Consider the following 25,494-nt stretch of genomic DNA (forward strand, 5'->3'; position numbering starts at 1 on the left):
AAAAAGATAATATACTTATAAAAAAGGGAGTACTATTTATAATAGCCTTAATAAGGGCCTAGGCTATTAATTATAAAATAACTAATATATTAATATACCCTTTAGCTAAATAGCTATTAAAATAATACGTATACCGGTTATTACTTTTTATAAAATAACGATTATTATCCTTAATATTAATATATTAGAGGGCTATTTTAAAATAGAGTAAGTATTAGATCTCCCGTTCCTTAAGAGCCTCTTTTTTAAGCTTCTTAAGGACTAAGCATATGTTAAATAGGCCTAGAATAATAAAAAGAACTATACTTATTACGGGGGGTACTTTAGCTTTTTAGCGTTTTTTTTTATTTTTTATTATTTTTTTAAAAAAAGCTAGTTTTACGTTTTTTAAACCCTAGAATAATATTAAATATAAACTCTTAAAATAATAAATATACGATATACCCTTTTTAAAGGGCTTATTATTTAAACTAATCTTATTTTTATTTTTAAACTCTAAGGGGGGGATAAGTAAAAGCTTATTAAAGCTCTTATTATTATTATTTATTTTATTATTACCCTTATTATAGCTACTAAAAAGAGCCTCGAACTTAATAAAGTCTTTAGTATTTTAATTAATAGCTTTTATATCCTCTTAGTTAAAAAGAAAGAGCTTAGTAGCCGGGCTTTAATAAGTAAATAAGAGGTCGTAGGGGGGGGTAATAACTTAAAGGGGCTCGTTAATATTATTACTTATTTAAATTCTTAATAAACTATATAACGTATATATAAAAAATATAATAAAAATTATATAAAACTTATTATTATTTTTAAATATATTAAATATTTATATTTAAAATAAAATTAATAAACGATTTAATAATATAAGCGTACGTATATAATAAACGGGGGTACTTATAATAATTATAAGAAGTTAAAAAAAAAAGAAAAATAATAGCTAAGTAATACTATAAGAATTTAAATATATATAAGGCGGCTAAGTAGCCTCGCCCTTAGTAATTTATATACTAAAAGTAGTAAAATACGTACTATTCTAAGTTAGGATTCTATTTATTTTAAATAAAGGGATATATTAATAATAAACGTAGTTTAAAAGATGCATATCCCTTATACTTAATTTTCCTTTATTTATATTTAATTAAATTAGGCCTTTATAAAGGTATTTAGAGATTCTATTTTAAATATAATAGCTCCCTAGCGGTAGTAATTAGGGGGTATATTACGTAATAAAGATAGTAATCGTACTTTATAAAGTGCTCGTTACGTACTAAATCACGTGTCTATCTTAGATATCGTATATATAAACCTTTTCCTTTTATCTATTTCCACTTTAATAGTTAAGCCACTTTTACCACACTCCGTATGCCCATTACTGCGTGCCATAACTCGTGACATATTTACATCCGGCAACCCCTCCATCTCGCCAGATTGCAGAGAACAGCAACCGGACCTGTCGATCATTGGGTAATAGCCGACAAGGCGCGCAAGGTCAGACGATGCGACCGAATGTCAGAGCGTCCTGGCTCGTATCAATGGTTCCCGAGCTTCTACAATGGGTGACGGGCTCCAGATCGCATGAAACCATGGGGAAATTAGCGGTCCATGACGCAGATCAGTACAGGAAATGCTACCTCACTGATGATGGAGGCATTTCGTAGTGCCCATACGGAGTACTCAGTGATAAATAGAATGCGCCTCCCGCCTTGGCTAGAATAAGCATCAGCCATCGTTGTGATCGATCAAATCGAAACGGTCAGCCACATCATTCACGATGTTTCGGACACAGCTCCTCCCAGCCCTCACGCTGGCGCTGACGTCTCTCGTCAACGGCCAGTCCAGCGATGATCTCGGCGTAGCAAACGGCTTCCTCGACTTCAAAGCCGGCCAGTTCACCGGCCAGCTCGTCAAGGACTCCCAGACCCTCGCCTCCCTCAAGCCCGGAACCGACTTTGACTTCCTCCCCTCGGACCTCCTCGCCAACCTCACCTTCAACTACGCCCACCACATCGGCGACGTCACCTTCCGCTTCAAGCTCGACGGCGCCGGCAACTGGACGTCCGTCGACTCCGCCCAAGCCAGAAAGCCCGTCAAAGCCCTCGCGGACCTCGCCCCGGGCGTGATTGCCGGTGCAGACCTCGCCGCGACGCTGCCCGCGGGCGTGCCCTTGACCGTCACGCGCGAGTGGCTCCCCGCCGGCGACGGCCTCGCTCTAAGAGTCAACTTCACTAACACCGCCAACGGCACCGTCGAGCTCGGCGCCCTGGGTCTGCCTATCGCCATCAACAACATCTTTTCGCGCCCGTCGGCCGAGGAGACGCAGGCAAAGTGCTCCCTCGCGGACCCGTACATCGGTCTCGATGCGGGCTACGTCCGCGTCTCCCCCGTAAAGGGCCTCGGCAACGCCCTTGTGGTCGCGCCGCTGGGCTCGAGTCCGTTCGAGGCGTGGAGACTTCTTGGGGAGCCGCAGGGTGATTACTACTACCAGTCGCAGACCTACGAAGGCACTTATGAGTGGATGATTCACTCCCAGGCGTGGGCGGAGACCGAGTGGAAGAGCGCAACGCCCTGGAACACGCCCACCTCGAAGACGCTCAAGGCCGGGGAAACATACTCTGTCGGACTCAAGTTCGTCGCCGCGGAGAGTATCCAGACCATCGAGGCCGCTGTCACAAAGGCGGAGATCCCACTCGCCGTGGGCATCCCGGGCTACGTCATGCCCACCGATCTCACAGCCAGACTCTACCTCACGTACTCGTCCCCGGTTAAGACCATCGACGGCCAAGCCTTCACCGTCAAGCAGGACACCGCCGCAAAGGGCTCCCCGTACCTCCTCACGCCGACCGCCGGCGCCTGGGGCCGCGCAAAGGTAACAATCACCTACGAGGACGGCAAGACGCAGGTGGTGCAATACTACATCACCAAGCCCGCGCCGGAAACAGTCTCGGACCTGGGCCACTTCCTCACCACCGCCGCGCACTTCACCGACACCTCGGACCCCTTTGGCCGCGCGCCGTCCATCATGGGCTACGACAAGGAAGCAAAGGCCATCGTCACCCAAGACGAGCGCGTCTGGATCGCGGGTCTAAGTGACGAGGGCGGCACGGGCGCCTACGTCGCCGCCGCCACGAAGCTCTTCGTTCAGCCCGTCGAAGCCGAGGTCGCCGTCCTGGATGACTTCATCCACGACACCATCGTCGGCACGATCCAGCCGGCCAACGACACCTTTGCCGTGCGCGCGAGCACCTTCTTCTACCAGCCCGACGCCGTCAACTACACCTATGACGCCTCCCGCGACTGGACGTCCTGGGCGTCGTGGACCAAGGAGAGAGCGTACACCACCGTCCGCGCGTATAACTACGTCCATCCCGTAGTGGCGTACTGGTCCATGTACCGCGTGGCAAGGGACTACCCGCAGGTCAAGACACGCGCCGACTGGACCTGGTACCTGACGCAGGCGTACAACACGGTGACGCACTGCATGAAGAACGGCGCGGCGGACTGCGACTACGGGTTGACTGGGTTGATGGGCGAGACGGTGTTTGCGGAGCTGCTCGAGGACCTCAAGAGGGAGAACATGACGCAGGAGGCCACTACCTTTGAAGCCAACATGCGCTTCCGCGCCGAGTTCTGGGAGACGCTGGCTGTTCCCTTTGGCAGCGAGATGGCGTGGGATAGTACTGGCCAGGAAGGCGTCTACTACTGGACCGAGTAAGCTCCTTTCAACCCAGATCACCAAACTCTTGACACACAACAGTTAACATGAAGCAACAGGTACTTTGGCCACAACAACACCGCCATCAAAGCAATCAACAGCATCAGGGCCTACATGCCCACCGTAGCCCACTGGGGCTGGAACGGCAACGCCCGCCGGTACTGGGACTTCCTCTACGGTGCCAAGAACCAGGGCATCGAGCGCCAGCTCCACCACTACGGCTCCGGCCTCAACTCGCTCCCGATGCTGCACCACTTCGAGCGCAACCCGTCCGACGTCGACGCCCTCCGCGTCGCCTTCGCCGGCAACACGGCGCCCCTGACGAACATTGACGCCGAGGGCTGCCCCTCGGCGGCGTTCCACTCGTTCCCGGAGCATTTGGCGTGGGACCCGTATACCGGCGACTACGGTCTCGGGTTCTTGGGTTTGGGTCTCGGCCAGGGCGTGTATATCGTAAATCACGCGACGTACGGCGAGGTCGTGTTTGGCGGCAACGTCGTTTCGTCGACTGAGACTTCTGTGGTTGCTGAGCCTAGGGACGCGGTACGGCGACGGGTATTTGTTGCGGATTTGGGGTTGAAGGTTGATCTCAGCGCCGGTGCTATTCAGACTGTTACTTATGACCGCGAGGGCCAGACGGTAAAGTTGAGTGTTGGTGCTGCGGCGTCTGAGGCGGCCCTCAAGGCCAACTCGACTGTTGTTTGGCTTGAGACGACGTCGGGTGATGCCAAATTTACCGTGTCTGGGGCGAGCGTGGCCAGAGGAGGATATCTCGTTGACTTGTCTGGCGGACAGGCTGAGGTCACCATCTCCAAGGCGTAAGATAGTTGTTGGATTGTACTTTGAATCCTAGTATATATATAGATCTAGGCACGCGGGGCTTCCCAGCCTTGTAAATCCTATTCTTATTCAGTTGTCAATCAACTGAGATGGACAAACACTTTCGCTAGGCATTGTATATTCCCATTAGCTCTTCAGGACCAGTCTGAGTAGAGCAAAGACCTTCACAAAACCAGAAAGCAGGGTCAGAGTCTGAACCGACGATCACAATCTGAAACCTAGACCAGTCACTCAAGTGTGGACAAGTCAACTCAAACATCAGATGGTGACAACTTCAGATGAACCAGCTTAACACAACTCAGAAATCGACTAAGAGAAGGGGACGCCAAGAAACAATGTTCCAGTTCTCCAGATTACCCCACAAACTTAGCTGCAAGACTCCTCCTTCAAACCCCGCATCCTTCCCCTCCGTCTCTTCCCATTGATCCCCTTCTTCTCCTTCTCCGTCTTCTCTTCTCTTGATTTGCTCCTTGAATATTGCCGGAGACTCCCCTGCTTCTCTCTGCCAAGCGATCGACTCCCACCCTGTCTGACCCCTGCTCAAGATCCAAAGGAACCACGACTCGTGTTCGGCTGCAGAGCTGCAGAAAGTTCCCCAAACCTAACCACCCATCATTGACCCGAAGTCACCGAACCCCATGGGGCCGGAGGAAATACCACATCACCTCGTGCCCGCCACTTCCATCAAGAAATCTGTACCCGAGATGACAATGACACCAAGGGTAGAGGGACCTTGCGGGGACTCTCTACTTAGCCTAATTCGAGGCATTGACATCACTTGAAGCCCCAGTACTTGGGTCAGGGGAGAAACAACATCAATACGCTTGCCTCGGGGTAGCAATGCCGCGATACGCCACCCCAAAAGCCTATGAAGCTGCACAACATATCACGAACCGACCAACCTCACCTCTCTTCCGCCTCACGTCTAGGACTCAAGACTAGGCAGGGTGCCAGACCGCACCGCATCCGTCCACAATGGTCTCATCCTCATCGTCCTCCCTTCTCCTAGGCCTCGCCCTTCTCTTCACAAACACAGCAGCCCAATCCTGCTGGCGCAACGCAACCTGCACCCACCCAACCGAAGCATCCTTCCCAGGCCCCTGGGACGCAAACATCTACGCCCCAGACTCCCGCACAGCCCGCCCAAAGTCCATCCTCTCCCTCGCAACAGGCGATCATCTCGCCTCCTTCCCCTCTCCCGAGTCACAAACCCTCACCGGCAATGGCTCCGCGCTCGTCTTCGACTTTGGCGTCCTCGTCGGCGGCCTCACCTCGGTGAACTACACACTCTCCGGCACCGGCACCGGCAACACCACCGAGTCCGTGACCCTCGGCCTCGCCTGGACGGAAGCAAAGAACTGGATCGGCGAGTACTCGGACAACTCCAACGGAAACTACCGCGGTCCGGGCCAGACTCTCATCTCCGTCGACGGCGCCCTCTTCCACCAAATCGCCGTCCCCGGCCCGGGCTCCTACACCGTCCCCTTCCCCCAGCTCCGCGGCGGCTTCCGATACCTCACCCTCTACCTCATGACAAACACCTCGTCGCAAACTCTCACGATCGACGACGTCTCCCTCGAGATCGTCTTCCAACCAACCTGGTCCAACCTCCGCGCCTACCAAGGCTACTTCCACTCCTCCCACCCCCTCCTCAACAAAATCTGGTACTCGGGCGCCTACACCCTCCAAACCAACGCCGCACCGCCCGAGACAGGCCGCGTCCTCACGGAAGACATCACGTCCGGCGGCTGGTCCAACGACGCCTGGCTCGGCGTGGGTTCCTCCCTCCTCCTCGACGGCGCCAAACGCGACCGCTGGATCTGGCCGGGTGACATGGGCGTCGCCGTGCCCTCCGCCTTCGTCAGCACCGGCGACCTCGAGTCCGCGCGCAACGCCATCCAGACAATGTTTGACTTCCAGCGGGACTCGGGCATCTTCCCCCGCGCGGGCCCGCCGTATCTGGACGCCACGAGCGATGCGTACCACATGTGGACCATGATCGGCGCGTACAACTACGTGCTGTTTTCTGGTGATACGGACTGGCTGGCGGCGAACTGGGCGACGTACCTGAAGGCGATGGACTACATTTACGGGAAGATCATACCCGAGACGGGGATCATGAATGCCACGGCCGCGGGCGATTGGGCGCGCTACGTTAACTCGCTGAATGGGAGCGCGCCGAACATGCTCCTCTACCGCACTCTCACCACCGGCGCCTTTCTCGCAGACCTCGCTCCCGCCGTTCGCACATCAAACCTCACAGCACCAGCAGGGACAAACCTCACAGAAACCTGGCTCGCCCGCGCAGCCTCCCTCAAGAAAGCAATCTTCACCCACCTCTGGGACCCGACAAAGGGAGCCTTCATCGACGGCTACAAGAACCGCACCCTCTACCCCCAAGACGCAAACGCCTACGCCCTAGCCTTCAACCTCGTCTCCCCCTCCAGCCCCGAAGCCGCCTCCATCTCCACAGCCCTGACCCAAAACTGGACCCCCATCGGCCCAGCCTCCCCCGAACTGCCGGGCAACGTCTCCCCCTTCATCTCCAGCATCGAAATCGAAGCGCACTTCGCCGCAGGCCGCCCCGATCGCGCGATGCAGCTCATCCGCGACAGCTGGGGGTGGTACCTGAACCACCCCAACGGCACGGGCTCGACCGTGATCGAGGGGTACCTCGTCGACGGCACGTTCGGGTACCGCAGGGGCCGGGGGTACACGGACGACCCCAGCTACGTGAGCCACGCGCACGGGTGGAGTTCGGGTCCGACGAGCGCGATGACGGAGTACCTCGTCGGGCTGCGCGTCACGGCGCCCGCGGGCCGGGAGTGGAGTCTGAAGCCGGCTTCGTTTGGCGGCGAGGCGGAGGGGTTGCCGGCGGAGGCGGAGGCCGGGTTTACGACGGCGCTGGGGCGGTTCAGTGCCGAGTGGGTTGTTGAAGAGGGCGGTGGGTTTGCGAGCGTGGAGTGGGATGTGCCTGAGGGGACGAGGGGATGGGTGCAGCTCGGGGCCGAGGAGGGACGGTGGGTTGAGGGCGGAAAGGGGAGTGCGAGGGTTACGTGTGGGAAGGGGACAGGGGCTCGGGGGAGGAGACGCGCGGCCTCCGGGCCGTGATGGCGTGAACGCGGACAGTGATGCTAAGTAATGCAGTAGATAGGCATTCTTTGGCTGTGATATGTAGAAGATTTTTGACCCCTTGGGCAATGTGTGTATGATTCTACCCCCGAGGACCCCGTTATATTGAAATACGAGGTTATCGCCCAAATACGAGGCCCGAACACTCCGCTCGTCGATAAGAAAACCCACTTAAACGGCTTTCCTTGGTCCCTTAGACTGGAAGAAAGAGATGGCCTCTTTGGCTCCCCCGTGGCCTTGATGATCTCTTCCCACCGGATACCCGGCGGTGATACCTACCAATCACGTCGGGACTCCGCGGCCCTGTTGGCTCCGCTGGATGTTCGAATACCGAGACATGCTTCACTAGCTCGCGAGCGCGCCCATGGCGAGCTACTAGCCCCAGGTCCCAAATGTCTGTGTACGAATGTCAAGGGACCATGGCCCTTTCGACATCCATCACACAGGCTCGGTCCAAGCGGGATCTGAGCTAGACCTCGGGGTACGCACGGGGTTTCCTCAAGAAAAAAATGATAGCGCTCGTAAGGTTGCCGGAATGCCCAAGCAAGCTGTCGGTTGTACCTGTAATGAAAGTTTTGGCGAGTCAAAAGGACCATGAAGAGATTGCCGTTTGTTTCGATTCCGTTTTCTCGTTTTCTCAACTCGGGAAGCGGGGAGAAATGTCGAGCCCCTGATAAGTAAACATGAAGCTGCGAGACCTCTATTCCAAAAGACCAGACGACGACCTGTGGATTGACTTTCTTAGACATGCGCCGCAGAGCCGCCACCACTGGGCAGAAGGTGGCCAACGTTTCAAACGGTCCGAAGCCTCTCGCAGCAGCCCTAAACTCTCGTAAAAAGTCGCCGCTAATGTGGCCGTCATTTGAGGGGCGTACACAGCTGAGAGCCCGGATCCGACGGAAGTGACGTACGACGCTGGTGACAGTGGTGTAAACTCGGTTGCATGATGAGGAGCAAAGTGAGAGAAAGTGAGGTTGTATAATGAACTGTGCTGGTTTTGATATTGACAATTCTGGGTATCTGTCTGTTTTCGTGCCTACAATAGTGTGAAAGTGCTGGAGGTTACTCGGAATTCTATGTTCCATAAGAGCTTGATGATCCATCACCTAGAATTACGACATGGCTGTCGGATATCCAATATCTCTCTGTGTCTGCGCCATGATGTCCGAATAGTGTCATTCTCCAGGCGAAGAAGGAGACATGTCGGTTTCTTCCCTCAGTAGTCTCCTCCGCGAGCGTGGATATTCGTCTTCCCCCGGCCAAGACCAGCACTTGCTCAAGGCCGCACCGAATCTGTCTGTCCATGTCTCATGAAATCTCCGTATCCTTTCATCTCCTAAACGCCAAGAACACCCCATCCCCAAATCCAACAAAAAAAATACTCTTCATGCAAAAGATCGGCCAGTAACCCAAGAGGGCCATCACAATCAACTCGGCACCACCTGCGCCGTCTCAGGATCACTACTCCCGATACCCGCCCTCCTCTCCCTCCTCTCCACCTCCCTCGCCCGCCTCCTCGCCCTTCTCCGCCGCTGCTGCTCAGGCCCACCCTCCTTGCACGCGTCGACGCAGTGCATGGCCATGTACAAGAAGTGCAGCACCGCGGCGATGAGCTGCAGCCACATGTACCACGGCGCCCACGTCTCCTTTTCGACGCGCAGCGGATCCTCGCGCCAGGCGCGGTACTCGCGGTCCGGGCTCCCCGTACGCCAGCCGTTGAGGATGATGAAGTAGAAGAAGGCGACGAGGCCGAGGACGAAGAGGACGAAATCGCCGACGACGATGGCGCCGGTGCGCATGCGGGGGATCTGGTGGGTTGAGTTTGCGAGGGTGACCATTTCGGCCATGGAGAAGATTATGCCTGAGACGGACTTTTTTTTTAGTAATTAGTAACCGTTCTACATTGTCAAGGGAATGATGCATGTCAAGCTTACAGTGACGTATCCGAGCGGGAAGTGGAAGCCATATCTCGATAGTGTGATGAGGGCGGCGAGGGCGCACACCTCAAAGACGACGAGGGTCAGGCGGAGGCAGAACTGGAGGATGCCGTAGAGGGCGGGGATGCGCGGGCGCGTCATGCTGGGTTGACGGCGGCGAGGGGGTTTCGCCTCGATCGCGAGGTTGAGGTTGCGGGGGGCCTCTCTATCGTGGAATCATGCGGCGGTACCCAGGAGGTCTGGCTTATGCGGCTTGCTTTGACAAGTTGGAGGTTCGAGTGCGGTGGCACAGCCGGTCTTCGTTCGGTCGGTCGGGATCGGGGTTGTCGTCGTTTGTCGAGGGTGGTGGTATCTCAATGGCGATGGCCTCGGTGAGTGGCAGCGACGGATGGGCCGGCCAGAGAATTGGATTCCCGGGATGCTTGGATTTCCTTCGGGTGCGGCGTCTAGGCGTCGATTCTCTTTACCGTAGATTGTAAGGTTCAGGTAGTTTGGCGACACAAGCACCTGCGACGACGGCCCGTTCGACGGGAGAGGAAGAGAATTGAAGTCAAAGGTCGGGGGGTTGGGAAGAAGAAGAGAAAGAAGAAAGAAACCAGAAAATGGACAATGTTGGGCGGAGGTTGGGAAAGCTGTCGTCGAATTGATTCGTTTGGACTTCTTTGTTTAGAACCTTTTTTCTCGCCTTCAACGCCCCAACCAACCACTTGACAGAATGAAAGCTCCCCTGGTGTGGCCCGCGGGGTGTTTGCTTGGCGATTGAAGATTTGAGCAAATGGAACACGAAGAAAGCGGGCGGGCGCAAATCGCTACAGAAGGGAAGGTCGAACTACTGCGAGATTGTGGGTTTCTAGCCGTTGTTACCGTCCTTTTTCTGAGAGCTCTGCAGGATGATGGGAACAATGGAGGGTGAGTGGATGGGTGGGTGGTGGTCGGTTTCGAAGAGTTAAGGTAAGGGTCGTAGGTATCCGGCCGGGATAAGCGGTGTAACCGATCCAGCAGGTCGTCTCTATGAAGAAATCCCAGGATCTCAACGTCGAGAAGAAGAGGAAGGGAAGGGAAGGGAAGGGAAGAAGGAAAGAAACAACCACAAGCTCTGACTGGACACGAGACTTGCGGGGGTTTGCTGACGACTGGAATAGAACTGAAGAAAACGTAGAGAGGACGGGAGGCAAAAGGATGCCCGCCGGCCTTAATCCAGAATGGAAAGTCGAAAAGGAACAGCGCCAAGCATGTCCAGGCAAGGAAGGGTGGGCGCAATCCAGGATGGACAAACGTAATGGGTGGGTGGGAGAGACGCAAGCCCGAGGGATTTGGGGATTTGCAGACACTCAGCTCAGATGGAAATCCATTGACGATGTTTGGACGGACGGGGCACGGGAGGGAGAGGCATTGGACCAACGATCAAGTCTTTTCTCTCTCCCTATTTCGACTCTTGGGCTGTCCCTCATGCATCCATGCGCTGGTACTCCGTACTGTCCGTCTTCCAAACGCCCCAACACCATACACACACTCACGATACTCTACAGTAGATAGAACAAACATTTCCCCCTCCGTCTCTACTCAGATATCTCAGTTTCTACAATGTCAATGTCCGCCAGGTGGGCTATGCGGCGCGGCGCTGCATGAGAATGGGCAAAAAAGACAAAATGGGGGTTCCGGCCAATATGCATGCGACGGCGTGGTCGGGGCAGGTCCTTGGAGTAAGGTCCATCCAGTAGAAATCTTTTCTTTCTCATGGATGACGGTGCTGCCCGTGAACTTTGTATTTGATGAGCAGAATATGGGGGCATGGGCAATATCTGGGCATTGAATTCCATCACATCAACAACCATGTTTAGGTAGCCAGTTTCTAGACTCAACTTGACAGGCCTTGAGAAACCACACGTCAAACTGCCAGAATCCAAAGAGAAGATAGTTTCAACGCCTAAAACGCCATCATTCCTCTTCCCTCTCCCCCCACCGATCCTAGCCTAAGGCCGGTCTTTGGCATCCCACCCCTTGGCGGAGTCGCGGGAAGATCCCGGATTGTCTCTCCCGCTATGAACTCCCCGATGGACTCTGCTAAATTACTCCGTAGTCCGTACCAAGCCCTGCTGCCCTACTGGCTCAGATAGCGTATCCGTACCTTACCTAGTCTAACCCGTCGGTAGGGCTTTGCCAGGGGCCAAGACTCGTACGCCCGAGGCATTGACAACCCGTAGAGTAGCAATTTGGCCAATTGCTCAAGCGTTGAAAAGTACTCAAAGCATCGGAGAGCAGTAGCTAGAACCTGCTGGCATACTACGAAGTAGAATAGATTCCACGCACTGTAGAAAATTGTCAGTGACGTTTGCTTGGCAAACGGTAAACGGCAAACGGGCCAGACGGGGAGCTGGCGGAGCATCCCATCGGACCAAGAAATGCCCTTGCGTCATCCCATCAACTCACCCCAGCGTCGCAACGAAACGATGTCACTGGAAACACAAACCGTCCAGGTCAAAAACGTGACGGGAATTGAAGTCATGAACCCTTCCTGTTGTCCTTACGCACCTTGAATCGACGACATCTCTCATTGCCTCCAGTAAGCCAGGGGATAATGTCAGGAAGGACTGTAAGATTGGACATGAAATTGCACACCCAGTACGATGATCAAAAAGCAGGGTCCTTCCATAAATAAATCAGTGGCGCACCCATCCAAGTTTCCTCCTAGTCAGCCCGGTTTCTGCTGTCCCCACATCGCCACCAGTGACCAACTCTCGAGTCTCAACACCACTGTAGTGTTTGACTATGCTGATGGTACGGACACTCAAGATCAAGAACTCGAGAGTCTTCGAGCGGGAGAAGCTTACGAAAGGATACGTCTCTCCCGAGTTCCCGTCAAGAAAGCGGGCCGGCCAATTACTCCGTCAGGAAATGACCGTCGCGTTATGAGATCAGATGGGGGGCCACACCATTGCGGCTCACGGCACGTTCCCTTTGTGCCCTTTTCCAGCCTTTGAGACTCACGGATGGGTGTACTTAGTGACATGGAGACATGGAAGCGTAACAGGGCAGGCTAGAATGTCACCAGAGCCCACAATGAGGCTCAAACGGCACCCGCCGCAGGAAACCTGCCCAGAGCCTGGCCCGCCCTGGATGATGAATCCGGTATATCGAGGCATCTCCACCAAGGAAATCCAGAATACCAAGACGGTTTACACGGCACTCACGCGGCACTTGGCCCGGAAAATCCCCCCCACAAGCCCTCACAGCTCTGTCTGCTCTGGACTCCGGAGACCAGAATTGTTCGAGTCCAGACAAGTGAAGGCCGCAATAACACTACCCTTGTCCCCTCTATGGACTGCTCTGACGTCGTCTTCCCCAGTATTTCTGTATGCTTCTTTTTCCGGGGTCGGGAGTGTGATGCTTGGTGATGTACTTTCAATGGAGAACCCGCGGCCGGTGGTGGGATTTGACGTAGACGGCAGACTGTTGCATAGCATGGAGACGTGGGCTCGAGAGGACGGTCGTCGCAAACAGGTTGACGGCGCTGTCGATGACGGACGTCGACGCGTTCCTTGGCCACGATGACGGACTTGTGTCAAGACAATGCAGGCAGGTAAAGTATAAAGACATCTTCTCAAAGTGCCCCAAGCAGGTATTCTCTCTCATCATCGTCAAACACAACCACATCCGCCAACACAGCTACAATCTCATCTGAGTATCACTCATCATCACGATACTACAATATCCCAAGGTTCTCAAACCCTCAAACCAACGAACTCACACTATTAAACACCCTCCATCCCAAGAACTCAAAATGCACGGCGGAAGACAAGAAAACTACGGCTCCAGCGGCATGGGCGGCGGCATGGGCGGTGGCTACAACGACGGCCCTAGAGAAAACTACGGCGGCGGCAACATGGGAGGAGGCATGGGCGGCGGCTACGGAGGCGGCCGCGAGAACATGGGCGGCCGCGGTATGAGCGGCGGCATGGGCGGAGGCTACGGAGGCGGCGGCCGAGACAACTACGGTCCCTCCGGCGGCATGGGAGGCGACCCCGGTCCCCGCGACAACTACAACGGCGGTGGCGGCATGGGCGGCGGCATGGGTGGTGGTATGGGAGGTGGCGGTGGCTACGGCGGTGGCCGTGAAGAGTACGGACATTCTGGTGGCCACTCTTCCCACGGACGTAAGTTTACCCCTTCTTCACTCGCTTCGATACTTTGGACACAGTGAAGCTAACATCATCGTAGGCCGCAACAGCTACGACCGCCGCGATAGCTACGACCGCCACGACAACCACAGCAGCCACGGCAGCAGTCACGACAACCACAACAGCAGCAGCGGCGGTAGCGGCGGAGGTCTCCTCGGCGGGATCCTCGGCGGCGGAGGAAAGGATAAGAAGGAGGAGAAGAAGAGCGAGGGGTTCACTGACAAGTTGATTGACGGTGCCGCTTCGTACGCCAAGAAGAAGTGGTAAACCCCAAAAAGCATCTTTGACGAAAAGTCAGAAAGATGAATGATGTAACGAATACCTCTTGTATTAGTAGCCCGGGCCTACATCATGGCCTGTAGTAGTAATTCCATGATTATTCAGAATCATTGCCAGAGACTTGCCGTGGTTGGATGTTTGTCTATACTTACTTACTCTCGAGCGTTTATTGGTCTTTCGATACTGTCATAGTCCCCTTCACACATTAGATGTCAATAATGTTGGGCGGCCCGAAATCTTACTAGCTAATCACCACACAGAGATCACGTTCAAGCGCGTCCGGAATTGCAGTCATTATGAATCTTGAGCGATCTCATCGCACCTCATTCAAATCTGCCAAAGGGGCTTTCGGGGCATTTTCGCTTCCCGTTGAATACTCTTGTTACATGCCCTCAAAAACGCCAAATTTCATCCTCTCTCGTCAATCAAAAAGGGGTCCGCTTCCAAATGTCCTCTCCGAACGAAAATAGCCCCCTTTCAAGTCTCTCGGTAGTATCCAGAGACACTTCCTAAGAAGTCAGAAGGGTCACCAAAATTCAAGGCCTTTCTTCCTCCTCTCGTAAAAGGTACGGAGAGAGGTTTTGTGAAGCCCAATTTCCCTTTTTTGCCCACCTTCCAATTCTAATCCGGGGTACCACACCCCAATGCTGATGCAGGTTGTCCGAAGCAAGGCAAAACAAAAGAAAGCCCCAGGCAAGGGGTCGAGTAGGGCAAGTTCGAAGAATCAGTTGCAGGGGCCAGGAGACCACAATCCAACAGAGCGTCCTTGGTAAACTCCGATGATAAGAGGTACAAGAATGCTCTGAGTGGTGCCCCCTTTGCCAAATGTACAGGTCGAGGCCAAGAGCGTCGATGGGTAGTTCGGTATGTACCAATTGCGAGATTGTCGCCAAATCAAGAGGTCGTCAGGCGTCAAGCCGGGGTCGTGAAATGCACACCGGATTAGCGAGTGTAATTCGCGGATCGCACGTCGGGGTGCGCTCACTCTTCCTTCTTGGGCTTCTCTGCTTCCTCAGTGGGCTGCTTCTTCTCTTCATCAGCCTTGGCCTTGGCTTTCGCCTTGCCCTCGTTGTACTTCGTCATCTTCTCAGACATGTACCGAACGGAACGGCCGACGCCCGCCGTGAAGAAGCCCTTGATTGACTGGGCGGTTGCGGGCCAGTTTACAGTCTGACGAATAACCTTGCGAATGGACTTTTGCAGCTCCTCGGGCTTATCTTGGACGATACGCTGCTCGAAGCCGCCTCCCTCGCGACGCTTGAAGCTCACGGCGTCCTCGTCCTTGGAGGCATCCATCATGGCCTTGAAGTCAGCAGTTGGGACCATGAACTTCTTCTGGTACTGGAAGTAGAGGCGTGAGCGGAAGGCCTTGGGCAGGCGACGGACCATGTTGCCACGCTTTATAGGGTCCATGTCCTGGTACATGGCGCCGTCGTACTCGGCGTCGGCGACATGCTTGCTCTGCTGGTCGGCTCCGTCGGCGAAGTCAACGTTGGGGAGAGTATTGAGCAGCGGGCCGTATAGCTTGCGGAAGGAGACCATGTTGTTGTCCACAATGTTGGAGATCTTGCTCTTGTTCTCGGTGGGGAGAGACATGCGCGGATCACCGAGGTAGGAAATGCCGGCAATGGTAGAGAAGAGCTCCTTCTCGGTGAACTTGGGAGGCAGAAGTAGAAGAGCCGTGCGGACCGCCGAGATCAGATTGACCTGATTCGCGAGGCGAACTCGGGGGTGATCACGCAGGATCTTAACCGGCTTGTGAAGTCTTCCCGCGAGGTACAGATTGTTCCAGGTCGAGAGGTCGGTACAGAGGTTATCGATGGACGTGACGCCGTACTTGATGAGCATACCCTTCTTGGTGACGTAGGGATTGAAGTAGACACCTGCGCCCCAGCGATCCTGGGTGGTAGAGACGAGGCCCGAACCGAAGCTGGCTAGGCCAGAGTAGTGGTCACGGTGCTGTCTGATGTTGAGCGAATGCCAGTGCTGGGTGTGGGTGACACCAAAAATGAAGTCAATCATCTTGGGGCCTCCTTTTTGCACTTCCATCAACGAGGGAGACGGTTTCGGGTGAACAGCGCGAAATTCTTCGTCCGACACAGAACGGCTGATCTTGGACTGCGGGAAGACACCTGAGCCGTACGCCATGGCGTACATGACGGGAGCGCGGAATTCCCGGACAACCTCGGTCAGGACCTTTTTGAACTCGGCATTGACCTCCATATGCTGGTTGATGCCAAACTCCTTGTAGGGGAGCTCCTCGAAATCCTCAATCTTGGCATCGGGATGCTCCTCCCAGTTGTCCGCCGACAGAGTCGGACCTGTCCTCTCCTTCTTCTCCCGACCCCAGTTGAAGTTGATCGCGGAGCCACGGTGAGTGTAAGGAGGAGGGCTATCCTCCTGCTTGCTCTCACTTGCCACATTCTCGTCCTTCTTGCCGGCGTCCGCTGAGTAGTAGCGAGCTTGGTGGGAGAAGCTGAGCGCAAGGCCAGGCACGGCCACGGCTCGAAGCGCCTGGCTGGGATTGCCTCGGAGCTATCCTGCGCATCAGCCGCGGTCGTTCCTAGCTTATTCGCAGTCTATTGGAGAGGATATGGGGCTTACCAGGAGGCGCGAGAGCGTCATGATGGCGATTTGCTGTTTATGGTGGGATTTTGAGTGTTGATCTTTGGGTAGTCGATGTTGGGTTGAAGGGAGAAAGAGCTGAAAGAGGATAGAAGCAACAGTTTCCAGGCTGCCTGTGACTTCCACCTGCTCAAAAGAAACAGAACAACTACTTCAAAAGAGGCGGGCACACTGATGTTCTCGAGGCGAGAGCAACTAATTGGAACCCAGTTCGGCTTAGACCGGGTCGTCAAGCTTAGTCGTCGCAGCCAGGCTCAGCCTTGTGCTCAGTATTCCAATCGGCCCAGCAGCAGACTCTATTATCCAAAGATCCTACGATAATTCTCTGTGCACGAATCGAGGGGTAAGGCTGAGTGAACGTTGATACGCTCTTGCCAAAGGGATCGCAGTGGTTTCGAGCTCGGTTGTCACGGACGATGATTCTCGTGCTGAGTAACGGCCCCTTTCGTATGCCCCAATTGGCCGAGCTTCTCCTTCGCAAGCGGTTTGATCGAGGAATCGTGATGTTGGACGTCTAGGCTCGGGAGTTCGGCTCGGCGTGGACGTTTGGGAAGTTTGTTCGGGGTTTGCGGAAGGGGGGGTAATCCGGAAGTTGAAGCTATCGTTGAAATCTGCTTCTGAGCATCGGAGCTTGGGAGAGCACAGCAACGCTTAGTCGCAAGGGCACGGAGCGGATCCTGGTCCATGCTGCCACCAAGTCAGGAACAAGCTCCAACGCATGTGGGATGTGCCCATCACGTCATGGTGCAGCTGCTCCCTGTCGCCCAAAATACCCCAGTACTATTCTCGTACCTGTTCTCTACCCGTTTGTTAGTTTGTGCCACAGGACCACTGGGTCTAGAGCCTTTGATGCTTGTCTTACGCCATGGAGTAGTCTCACGCAGCTGGACAATGGTGGAACTGAAAGACTTTGTGGATGCCTGCTTGGTGAGTGTTTGATGAGAACAAACGAGCTCATCGTTGCCGCATGATGGCGCTTGGCTCTACCCGGCAGTGGAATGGATGGGCAACTGGCGAAACCCGTCTTTCCCTGATTAGATGATATCCTCACTTGAAGTTGCCAGACTCGGCGATGCTGCCAATTTTCATGTCTCGAAAAGTCATGGGAATACTATGAGTGAGGTTTGGAAGAAGATTTGGTCAACGGCTCTGCCTGAGGCAGGGAGAAAGGGACAGACCAAGAGAGCAAGGTAACTAGTTACATTGGAAAAGTGGCAGGACCAACCCGTCGTGATAGGGAAGGAGCGATTTGAAGCTTTTTTGTTCTACTAGGTGTTGGGAAAAAAGACAGACAGCAACTTACTCACCACATAATCGCATCCTACCTTACAGTTAAGAATACACTATCAATTTTCCGCTCCCAATTCTGATTTCATCCGATTCATGTTGTAAATCAGTACTGCAGTTCATCATGTCCGACATCATAGACGAAGACGAAGACTCGAGGAGGGTGCAAGAGATCGGCATGCTGCTCAGGAAGAGCCAGCGACATCCCTCCCGTGCCTCACCGCGGGGTGCAGCGACACCACAAACAGCAGGGCCCTCCATGCTACGTCACGTGACTCTATCCCCAGCATCCCCGGCCGTTAACAACCGCCAAAACATTGGCCGATCCTCAGGGCGCGTTCAGAAGATGGAGAAGCTTCTTCAACAAAGCACCGGCGCAATGAGGTCGCATACCCCCTCGGGCGACCCTCCAGGGAGGCGTGCCTCCGTCACAAACCGTTTTCGCAATAGCACCGGCGGGAGCGCTCTTCCCAGACCCCATGCTTCCTTGAGAGAATCCAGGGTACGCTTGGTTGCCTCTAGTAAACAAAAACAAAGAGAAACGTTGGCCCGCTGACAACGAGACTTAGACTTTTCGCGCAACACAACCAACATACAACCTGTTCACCGGCGGCGATGCCAACAGCAGGCCAGGCTCGCGCGCAAGTCTCGCCGCTCCCGACTCCGTCCGCGCCTCATCCCACGAAAGCTCAAAAGAAAACATGGCGCCCCCCGATGCCGCCGAGTACGAGTCCCAGCGCCAGGTCATTGAGGAGCTCAAGGCCGAGCTGGGTACACTGCGCTACACCATCAGCACCTTTGAGCAGGAGAAGCAGATGGCCGACGCCCGACACAATGCCGAGCTTGAGGACCAGCGCCGCCGCGCCCAGGCCGATTTCACAGCGAAACAAGCTGCCGAGAGCGAAAAGTTCCAGGCGGCGCGCCAGCTGGAGAACACCCAAAAGGAGTTAAGCGACCTCCGCGACAACATTGCGGAAGAAAAGACGAGCCTAGAGAAGCGTGCGCGCGACGCGGAAGAGGAGGCCCGTTTATTACAGGAACAATTGGAAGACTTGTCAAGCTCTAAAGACGAAGCCGCGCGCATCAATGAGAGAAAGACGATCGACCTCGAAATGCAGCTTCAAGCTGCCCAAAAGTCGACGCAGGAGCTGGAACAAGAAAGCCAGGCCCGTGAGGCTGCTCTTCAGCAGATCCAGTCGCAGCTCGTGGACAAGGACAACCATGTAGCCGACCTCGAATCTGAAGTTCTGCGCCTCAAGGCCCAGACAGGCGACGCCGACACAATGGCCATCATCAAGCGCGAGCTCTCGGAGCAGGTCGCGCACATCCGCAGCCTCGAGGCCACAAACCGTGAGCAGCTCTCAGAGCTGAAGCACCTCCGTCAGATTCATCGGGCCGTCGAGGTCGTCGAAGAGGAGAAGCGATCCCTTCAACGTAAGCTCGAGGCCGCCAGGTCCCTCGAGACGGAGCTCGCCGAGGCACACATTCAGCGCCAGCGTCTCGAGGACGAACGCATCGCCTGGACGGGCTACCTGGCCAGCACAGACGACGGCAGCGGCGATCTCGGATTCGACTCCCCCGAGGCTGTCGCCCGCGCCCTCGTCGAGCAGCGTTATGAGAACGCCGCCCAGCTCGACAAGATGGGCTCCCTGCAAGCCGAGCTCGCTGCGCAGGAATCCTCAATCAAGTCCTGCCAGGAAGAAATCACCACCCTCAAGTCCCAGCTCGCCGACGCGAAGTCCGCCACATCAGCCCCCCAAAACGTCGACAAGACCCGCCTTCGCACTGAGCGCCAGCGTGTACTGGCCGTCAAGGAGGTGGAATACCTTCGCGCCCAGCTCAAGACCTTTGACGCCGAAGACGAGGCCTTCCAGCCCGAGGCCGTCGACGAGACCCGCGCACGTCGCATCCAGGAGCTCGAAGACCTCGTCGACAAGTACAGAAGCGAGGTACAAGCCCTCCACACTGAAATGTCGTCCATAGAAGCAGGTAAACCACCCGCCGCCGCAAACCCAACACCAGCAGCCGGCACAAAACGCCCGCGCGACGAGAACGACGACGCCTCGGCCGCGCAGGAACAACTCGGCCTTCTCACCCGCAAAAACCGCAAACTCCAAGACCAGCTCGCCGCCGTGCAAACCCAACACGCCCTCACCCAAAAAGAACTCGCCGTCACGCAAGACCAGCTCAAGGCCCTCAAAACACAATCCAAAACCCGCGTCCTGTCTCTGCGCTCGAACCCGACGTCAGACTACGAAGCCATCAAAGTCGCCAAACTCAAAGCCCTCGAGCAGGAAAACGCCGACCTCCTCGCCCAACTCAACGACAACGAAAACGTGGACCTCGTCCCGCGATCCCAGCTCGATGCCGCAGACCGCCTGGTGGAAGAAGCCCGCGCCGAGACCGCATCCGCCCAGAAATCAGCCAAGCGCCTCAAGGAAGTCTGGTCTAAGAAATCTCTCGAGTTCAAAGAGGCCATCTTCTCCACGCTCGGCTGGACCGTCATGTTCATGCCCAACGGCAAAATGCGCGTCGAGTCGACGTTCTACCCCTCCCAGACGGACGAGTACGAGAACTCCATCGTGTTTGACGGCGAAAAGGGGACCATGAAGGTCGGCGGCGGGCCGAGGAGCGCTTTTGCCCGAAGAATTGGCGATCAGATTGGCTTCTGGGTCAGGGAGAAGGGGTGTATTCCTGGGTTTTTGGCGGCGCTGACGTTGGAGTTTTATGAAGAGTATTCGAGGAATCAGATGCAGACTGAGTAGAAAGAAGAAGGAATGATGATTGGAGCTTGCTGGCTGCTGCATATCGTTTGACATTGGAGAGAATACACGGCAGACAGAGGTCCGGGGAGAGGGAGACAAGAAGGGGCTCTCGCGTACACATTGCCGGGACAGCGAAAGAGCTGCTCTCCACGACTTACATATTTTTTATAACTACTACCTAGCTAAGACGTGGCGCGGCGGAACATGAGGAGGGTGGAGAGCGGAAGAAGGAGAGAAATAGCCTCGAATGGGAGGCTGGCTTGTACATGTTTTGATATCACGATGATACCTCCACCTCACACCCTAAAGACGCGGTATTGAGGGTGCAGATGCTTGACGGATAGTTATCCTTAATGATACAATGGCTTTTTTTTTCCTTGTTCATACACACTATTTGCGCTTTGCACTTGACACTTTGCATTCCAGCTCACCCAATTGTTAAAAGCCACACACGAGTAAAGACACCGGGTATCTTGAAAATCTCTCTTTTTTCTTCATCATATCGGTACAGAAACTACCTACAAGCAAAGCTCCCCCTACAAAACAGTCCGTCTCCGTCATCAAAGGGATGATCCCACAGCGAGATCATACTCCTCGAAAATCCAACACCAGACAGAAGATGGGGAGGTAAAAATCAACAAGTGACTGAGCCAGACAAAATGATTATCCGGGGGGTGTCTTCTTTTCCTCTCCTGCCATGCGCTCGCTATGTAAAATGGTCTGTCTTCCAATGGCAATACAAAGTCTACCACTTTGAACGGGTATGTACACCTCGCACCACATCTTCCTCATTAAAATAGTTCATGGCTGCAAAGATTACTTGGCCTCGTACTTGCCGCTGGTAATCTTCTTCACCAAGTTCACGTCCACCCACTGCTGATCAGCTGGCAGCGCCGGCGAGGTCGGGTTGTCGTCGGCAAAGGGGTCGGCATCTTCATCCTTGCCCTTGCCCTTGGTTTCTTCCAGGCGGGAAATACTGATGCCGCTACCCAGAATCTCCGGGGTGAGCTCCCAGCGGGCTTCAATGTGACCAGGTTTGGGTTCCGCGTTCTCAGCTCCCACAATACGGCACACAATCTTCTGTATCTCGTTTGTGAGTGTCAAGTCGCCCAAGCGCCAGTATACCAGATGCTTGTCCTTCAGATGCGTTCCTGTCGGCTTTGTCTGGGCGCCTGAAGCCTTGGCACCCTCGTACGTGGCGACGAATACCACGTTTTGTAGTGTAACAGGAGCTGTAAGGTTACTTGCGGGGTTCAGGGAGTACTGCAAGAGAAGTCCGAGCTTGTCGCCCTGCGGCTTCCAAGCCGGGCGGATCAGCAAAGGAACTTGCGCCGCTAAGCCAGAGCCGTCGGCATCGCCAGCGTGTACTCTATACGTAAACGCTGTGGATGTCTTGTTGAGATGCGACACGTCCAAGTTGAACTCGTCAGACTTTCCGAGGCTGTTTTGAACAAAGATACGGTTCGGTCCAATAACTTCAAGGCTGGGGAAATTGTTGATCCTGATCGTCTCATGTTCTATTCAAAGTTAGCATTTTGAAGTCTGCAGAATGAAAAATTGACTCACCTTGCGGAGTATCACCAGTTGCATGGTAGGCGAACGCGATTTCACCGTGAACCTTGGCGCTTTTGACGGTTCCATCCTCAAAGGTTGCGGACACCGTTTCAATGACGGAGGCGTTGAGTCCAGGCTGGTGCATTTCGGGATGCTTCAGGTGCGCGAGGCTCACGAGGGAGTTTGCGGAGCGGATCGACTGCGTGTCTGATGTTGCGGCAATGCTTGCCTCGGATGTGAGGGCAGCGACGGTCGTGGGCTTGGACGACTGGCTTGGCAATGATGGCGATGTTGGGAATGGGTTTTCGTTGGTGAGCTCGGGTTCAGGCAGGCTAGGGGGCGGGACGTAGATGGTATTTCTCACGTCCCTACGTCCTCGAACAGTTCCTAGCTTGCGTGACGGAGCAGCCATCTGGGTCAGCGTGTTTGCGACATTCGACATGGCAGCTTGCTTCGCATCAGCATCCTCCTCGGCGATGGGCGAGCTCGCAATGTTAAGCTTGAACATTTGCTCATTCTCCTCAGCAGCCTCGCGCTGAGCCTGGGAAATTGGATCATTATCGGGTGGCCGGATCGTGAAGCCTTCGTCGTCCTTGGCTTGAGAATCCTTGCCCTGTGACGGGGGAGGACCGGGTGGAGGAGCAACATCCAAAGCATCGGTATCGTGATTTCCGTTGACGGGACCAGCAGAAGAACCCAACCGAGCACTATCCGATTGGAAGTTGCTGAAGCCGTTGGTGCCTTCATGGAGCGGCCCGTCTGTTCCGGAGGACTGAGGTGGTCTGGGAGAGTCAGGTGTTTCGGGAAGAGCGGAGAGGCGGTTGTTCGTCTCGTTCAGGTTATTCGACGATGCTCGGGGAGAAAGGCCGGGGCGAACGTGAGTGCTACTATGGCTGCTGCTAAGGCCTCGGCCGAACGAAGGGACACCGCCCTTGCCGGGAGAAATCTGACCGAATCCGCCGTGGACGCTCTGCCGGCGGCGGCCGAGCATCGTGCCGATTCGGCTTCGCAGCTTCGACTCTGCGCTCCATATTAGTCTCCCAGTCTCTAGATAGCATTACATAGGGCAACATACCGCTCTTTCCTTCGCCCAGACCAGAGTGTTCGCTTGCGTCATCGTCGTGGTGGCCGAGACTGCTGGGCGGCGGTGGAGGTGGTGCCAGAGTCTGGCTCGTGGGGGCATTAGAGGATTGTCTAGACGCCGTGGCCCTCTTCTCCAACCTCGGTCTGCCAGACAGAATCCTTTCCTTGAAGCTCGCGATTTCTTGCTCGGTGCTGATCTCCAGCATGGAAGCCAAGGTGTCAGCAGCGCGGCTCTGGTTTCGTTGCGCCTGGTCGCTTTCGTGGGTCTCGTATTGCGTCAGCAGGTCGCGCAGCTGGTTGACGCGTTGCTCGTCGAGGGCTTGGAGGGTCTCGAAGATGAAGGGAGCCTGCGAATCCCACTGCTGGGTGGTAGACTCCAGTCTCGCCGTGGCATCCGCCATCTTCTGGGCGTTCGTCTTGGGGCCCTTTCGAGCCAAGGCTTCAGTCTTCTTCTGGGCATCTTCTAGGTCTCGGGCCATGGAGGTCAAGTTGGCGGTGATAGTCTGCATGTTCTGCATCTCCTTGCGGGACGAGAAGTTACGCAGGGGACCCTCGACATCTTTTTCGAGCTGGCTCGCGAAAACGTGGTGGGAGTGGGCAGTTGAGTCGACGGATTGGAGGATTTTGTCCCAAGGACCGGAAAAGACGCTACTCAGCTAATCAGTATACGGTCCTACTGCTAAATCACGAATGCAATGGTCGAGCAACCTACCCAAGCTCAGACGAGCTGTTGGGGACCTTGAAGGCGAGCAATTTTTTGAGGCTTTGGACGTATTGATCTTCAACTCGGCGGCGTTCCTGAGTAGGGTTATAGGTCAGCTTGGGATTGTCCTGTGCTGTCGCATTCTGTTCATCGTGGGTGGTGCCTTACCTGCAACCAGTCTGCGATCTCGGTGTTGATCTTGTTTATTCTCTTCACACGATCGGTAAGGACGTTCACGGCCTGCATGGGCTGGAGGTGCTCCTAAACAAAGGGGAATGACAGTCAGCAAAACAAGTCGCAAACAATGCGCTCCTGCCATTGCAATGGAAGTACACCAGTCGCAGTGAGGTGGATTGTGGAAAGCCAGCCCGACCTCGGCTTCTGCCCGGTAGGAGGGCCTTTCCAACCACTGGGAGAAACAGTGACGGATTGACGGGAATGAATGGGGGGGGGGGGGGGGGGGGGAGGGGGGGGCCGCGAGGGCGGCGCCCGCGGGCCGCGGGTGGGGGTGGGGGGTGGGCGGGAGGCGAGCCAGAGGGGGGGAGAGGGGGGGGGGGGGGGGGGGGGGGGGGGGGGGGGGGGGGGGGGGGGGACATTACCAGCATGGCCGGGTACTCGGCCCTCGCGAGATCATCCATTGTGTCTAATTAGTGCGGCGCGCGCAAAGTCATATACGATGAATGCAAGCAACGAGAGAAAAGGCGCGCATAGCGATGCTGTCTATGATGCGGGAAAAGGTGTGGGCGAAGTGAGGAACATTCGCATCGTGGGAAAGTCGTGAGGTGTGAGGAAGGTGGGTTGTCCTGCGAGACGGCGGCGGCGGGAATTGAGTGGATGGTTGGAATGGTCCAGTTGGATGGTGGATGGATGGAACAATAAGGCAGGCCAGGAAGGAATGGATGGCGCCGCCGCTGCTGCTGCTGCTGCTGCCGAACAAGACGAAGCCCGGTCAGGCAGTCACCAGGTGCAGCAGGTGCAGACTGTGGTCGCCAGTGATGTGTGGGAGAGTGGGCCCTTGGGACTGGAAAGCCGGGAAGAACTCCTGGTACCTATCCATAATAGAAGTCACTTTACATACTCATCGCAGCTAAGAGTGACTTGCTTCCCTCTTTTTTTTATTTAGTCTTGGGCTGATGATGAAGTGTGGAGAGGACCGGACCGGGGGGCATGGGCCTGGCTGGACTTGGGATTTTTTTGGTGCATTCACAGGTCGGACTTGGACAGCCCGATTCATACCATGTACCTTGGTATGAACCTGGAATACTTGCATGTACAGCAACATGAGCATTTGGGGTCGAGGTTTACGGCTCGCCTCGATCAACATCGAGACGCGTCAACTGCCTACAAACGCAACGTGGTAAGTCCCGTCTATTCATCTAATGCTGCCTTCGTGCTTTAG

General features: G+C 54.8%; 7 protein-coding genes across 7 annotated transcripts; 4 read left to right on the top strand and 3 right to left on the bottom strand.

Moving 5' to 3' along the window:
• Nucleotides 1–1,771: 1,771 nt before the first annotated feature.
• CLUP02_18056 (uncharacterized protein) lies at nucleotides 1,772–4,534 on the top strand (the record flags this gene model as incomplete). Its single annotated transcript, XM_049296960.1, has 2 exons — nucleotides 1,772–3,708; nucleotides 3,772–4,534. The coding sequence occupies 2 exons, from the start codon at nucleotides 1,772–1,774 to the stop codon at nucleotides 4,532–4,534; spliced, it is 2,700 nt and encodes an 899-aa protein (XP_049138184.1).
• Nucleotides 4,535–5,527: 993 nt separating this feature from the next.
• CLUP02_18057 (bacterial alpha-L-rhamnosidase domain-containingprotein) lies at nucleotides 5,528–7,663 on the top strand (the record flags this gene model as incomplete). Its single annotated transcript, XM_049296961.1, has 1 exon — nucleotides 5,528–7,663. The coding sequence occupies one exon, from the start codon at nucleotides 5,528–5,530 to the stop codon at nucleotides 7,661–7,663; it is 2,136 nt and encodes a 711-aa protein (XP_049138185.1).
• A 23-nt stretch (nucleotides 7,664–7,686) lies between these two features.
• On the bottom strand, nucleotides 7,687–12,631 carry CLUP02_18058 (uncharacterized protein; the record flags this gene model as incomplete). The annotated part of the gene is made up of 18 exons (XM_049296962.1): nucleotides 7,687–7,744; nucleotides 7,856–7,959; nucleotides 8,103–8,109; nucleotides 8,174–8,720; nucleotides 8,791–8,977; nucleotides 9,124–9,555; nucleotides 9,619–9,826; nucleotides 9,885–10,067; nucleotides 10,129–10,253; nucleotides 10,326–10,430; nucleotides 10,486–10,951; nucleotides 11,185–11,548; nucleotides 11,620–11,685; nucleotides 11,755–11,930; nucleotides 11,990–12,028; nucleotides 12,154–12,212; nucleotides 12,294–12,504; nucleotides 12,555–12,631. The coding sequence occupies 18 exons, from the start codon at nucleotides 12,629–12,631 to the stop codon at nucleotides 7,687–7,689; spliced, it is 3,414 nt and encodes a 1,137-aa protein (XP_049138186.1).
• A 50-nt stretch (nucleotides 12,632–12,681) lies between these two features.
• Nucleotides 12,682–14,851, top strand: CLUP02_18059 (uncharacterized protein; the record flags this gene model as incomplete). Its single annotated transcript, XM_049296963.1, has 6 exons — nucleotides 12,682–13,147; nucleotides 13,305–13,775; nucleotides 13,840–14,062; nucleotides 14,353–14,513; nucleotides 14,579–14,637; nucleotides 14,735–14,851. 6 exons carry the CDS (start codon nucleotides 12,682–12,684, stop codon nucleotides 14,849–14,851), a joined length of 1,497 nt encoding a protein of 498 aa, XP_049138187.1.
• A 208-nt stretch (nucleotides 14,852–15,059) lies between these two features.
• Nucleotides 15,060–18,015, bottom strand: CLUP02_18060 (uncharacterized protein; the record flags this gene model as incomplete). Its single annotated transcript, XM_049296964.1, has 8 exons — nucleotides 15,060–16,613; nucleotides 16,683–16,816; nucleotides 16,876–16,956; nucleotides 17,119–17,390; nucleotides 17,442–17,502; nucleotides 17,566–17,684; nucleotides 17,755–17,814; nucleotides 18,011–18,015. 8 exons carry the CDS (start codon nucleotides 18,013–18,015, stop codon nucleotides 15,060–15,062), a joined length of 2,286 nt encoding a protein of 761 aa, XP_049138188.1.
• Nucleotides 18,016–18,114: 99 nt separating this feature from the next.
• On the top strand, nucleotides 18,115–20,755 carry CLUP02_18061 (spindle assembly checkpoint component MAD1; the record flags this gene model as incomplete). Its single annotated transcript, XM_049296965.1, has 2 exons — nucleotides 18,115–18,492; nucleotides 18,560–20,755. 2 exons carry the CDS (start codon nucleotides 18,115–18,117, stop codon nucleotides 20,753–20,755), a joined length of 2,574 nt encoding a protein of 857 aa, XP_049138189.1.
• An 816-nt stretch (nucleotides 20,756–21,571) lies between these two features.
• On the bottom strand, nucleotides 21,572–24,733 carry CLUP02_18062 (SAFF domain-containing protein; the record flags this gene model as incomplete). Its single annotated transcript, XM_049296966.1, has 6 exons — nucleotides 21,572–22,272; nucleotides 22,322–23,329; nucleotides 23,385–24,040; nucleotides 24,105–24,190; nucleotides 24,264–24,356; nucleotides 24,695–24,733. The coding sequence occupies 6 exons, from the start codon at nucleotides 24,731–24,733 to the stop codon at nucleotides 21,572–21,574; spliced, it is 2,583 nt and encodes an 860-aa protein (XP_049138190.1).
• Nucleotides 24,734–25,494: the final 761 nt, after the last annotated feature.

Source organism: Colletotrichum lupini, chromosome 10 (genome assembly GCF_023278565.1).
Source record: "Colletotrichum lupini chromosome 10, complete sequence".
NCBI lineage: Eukaryota > Fungi > Ascomycota > Sordariomycetes > Glomerellales > Glomerellaceae > Colletotrichum > Colletotrichum lupini.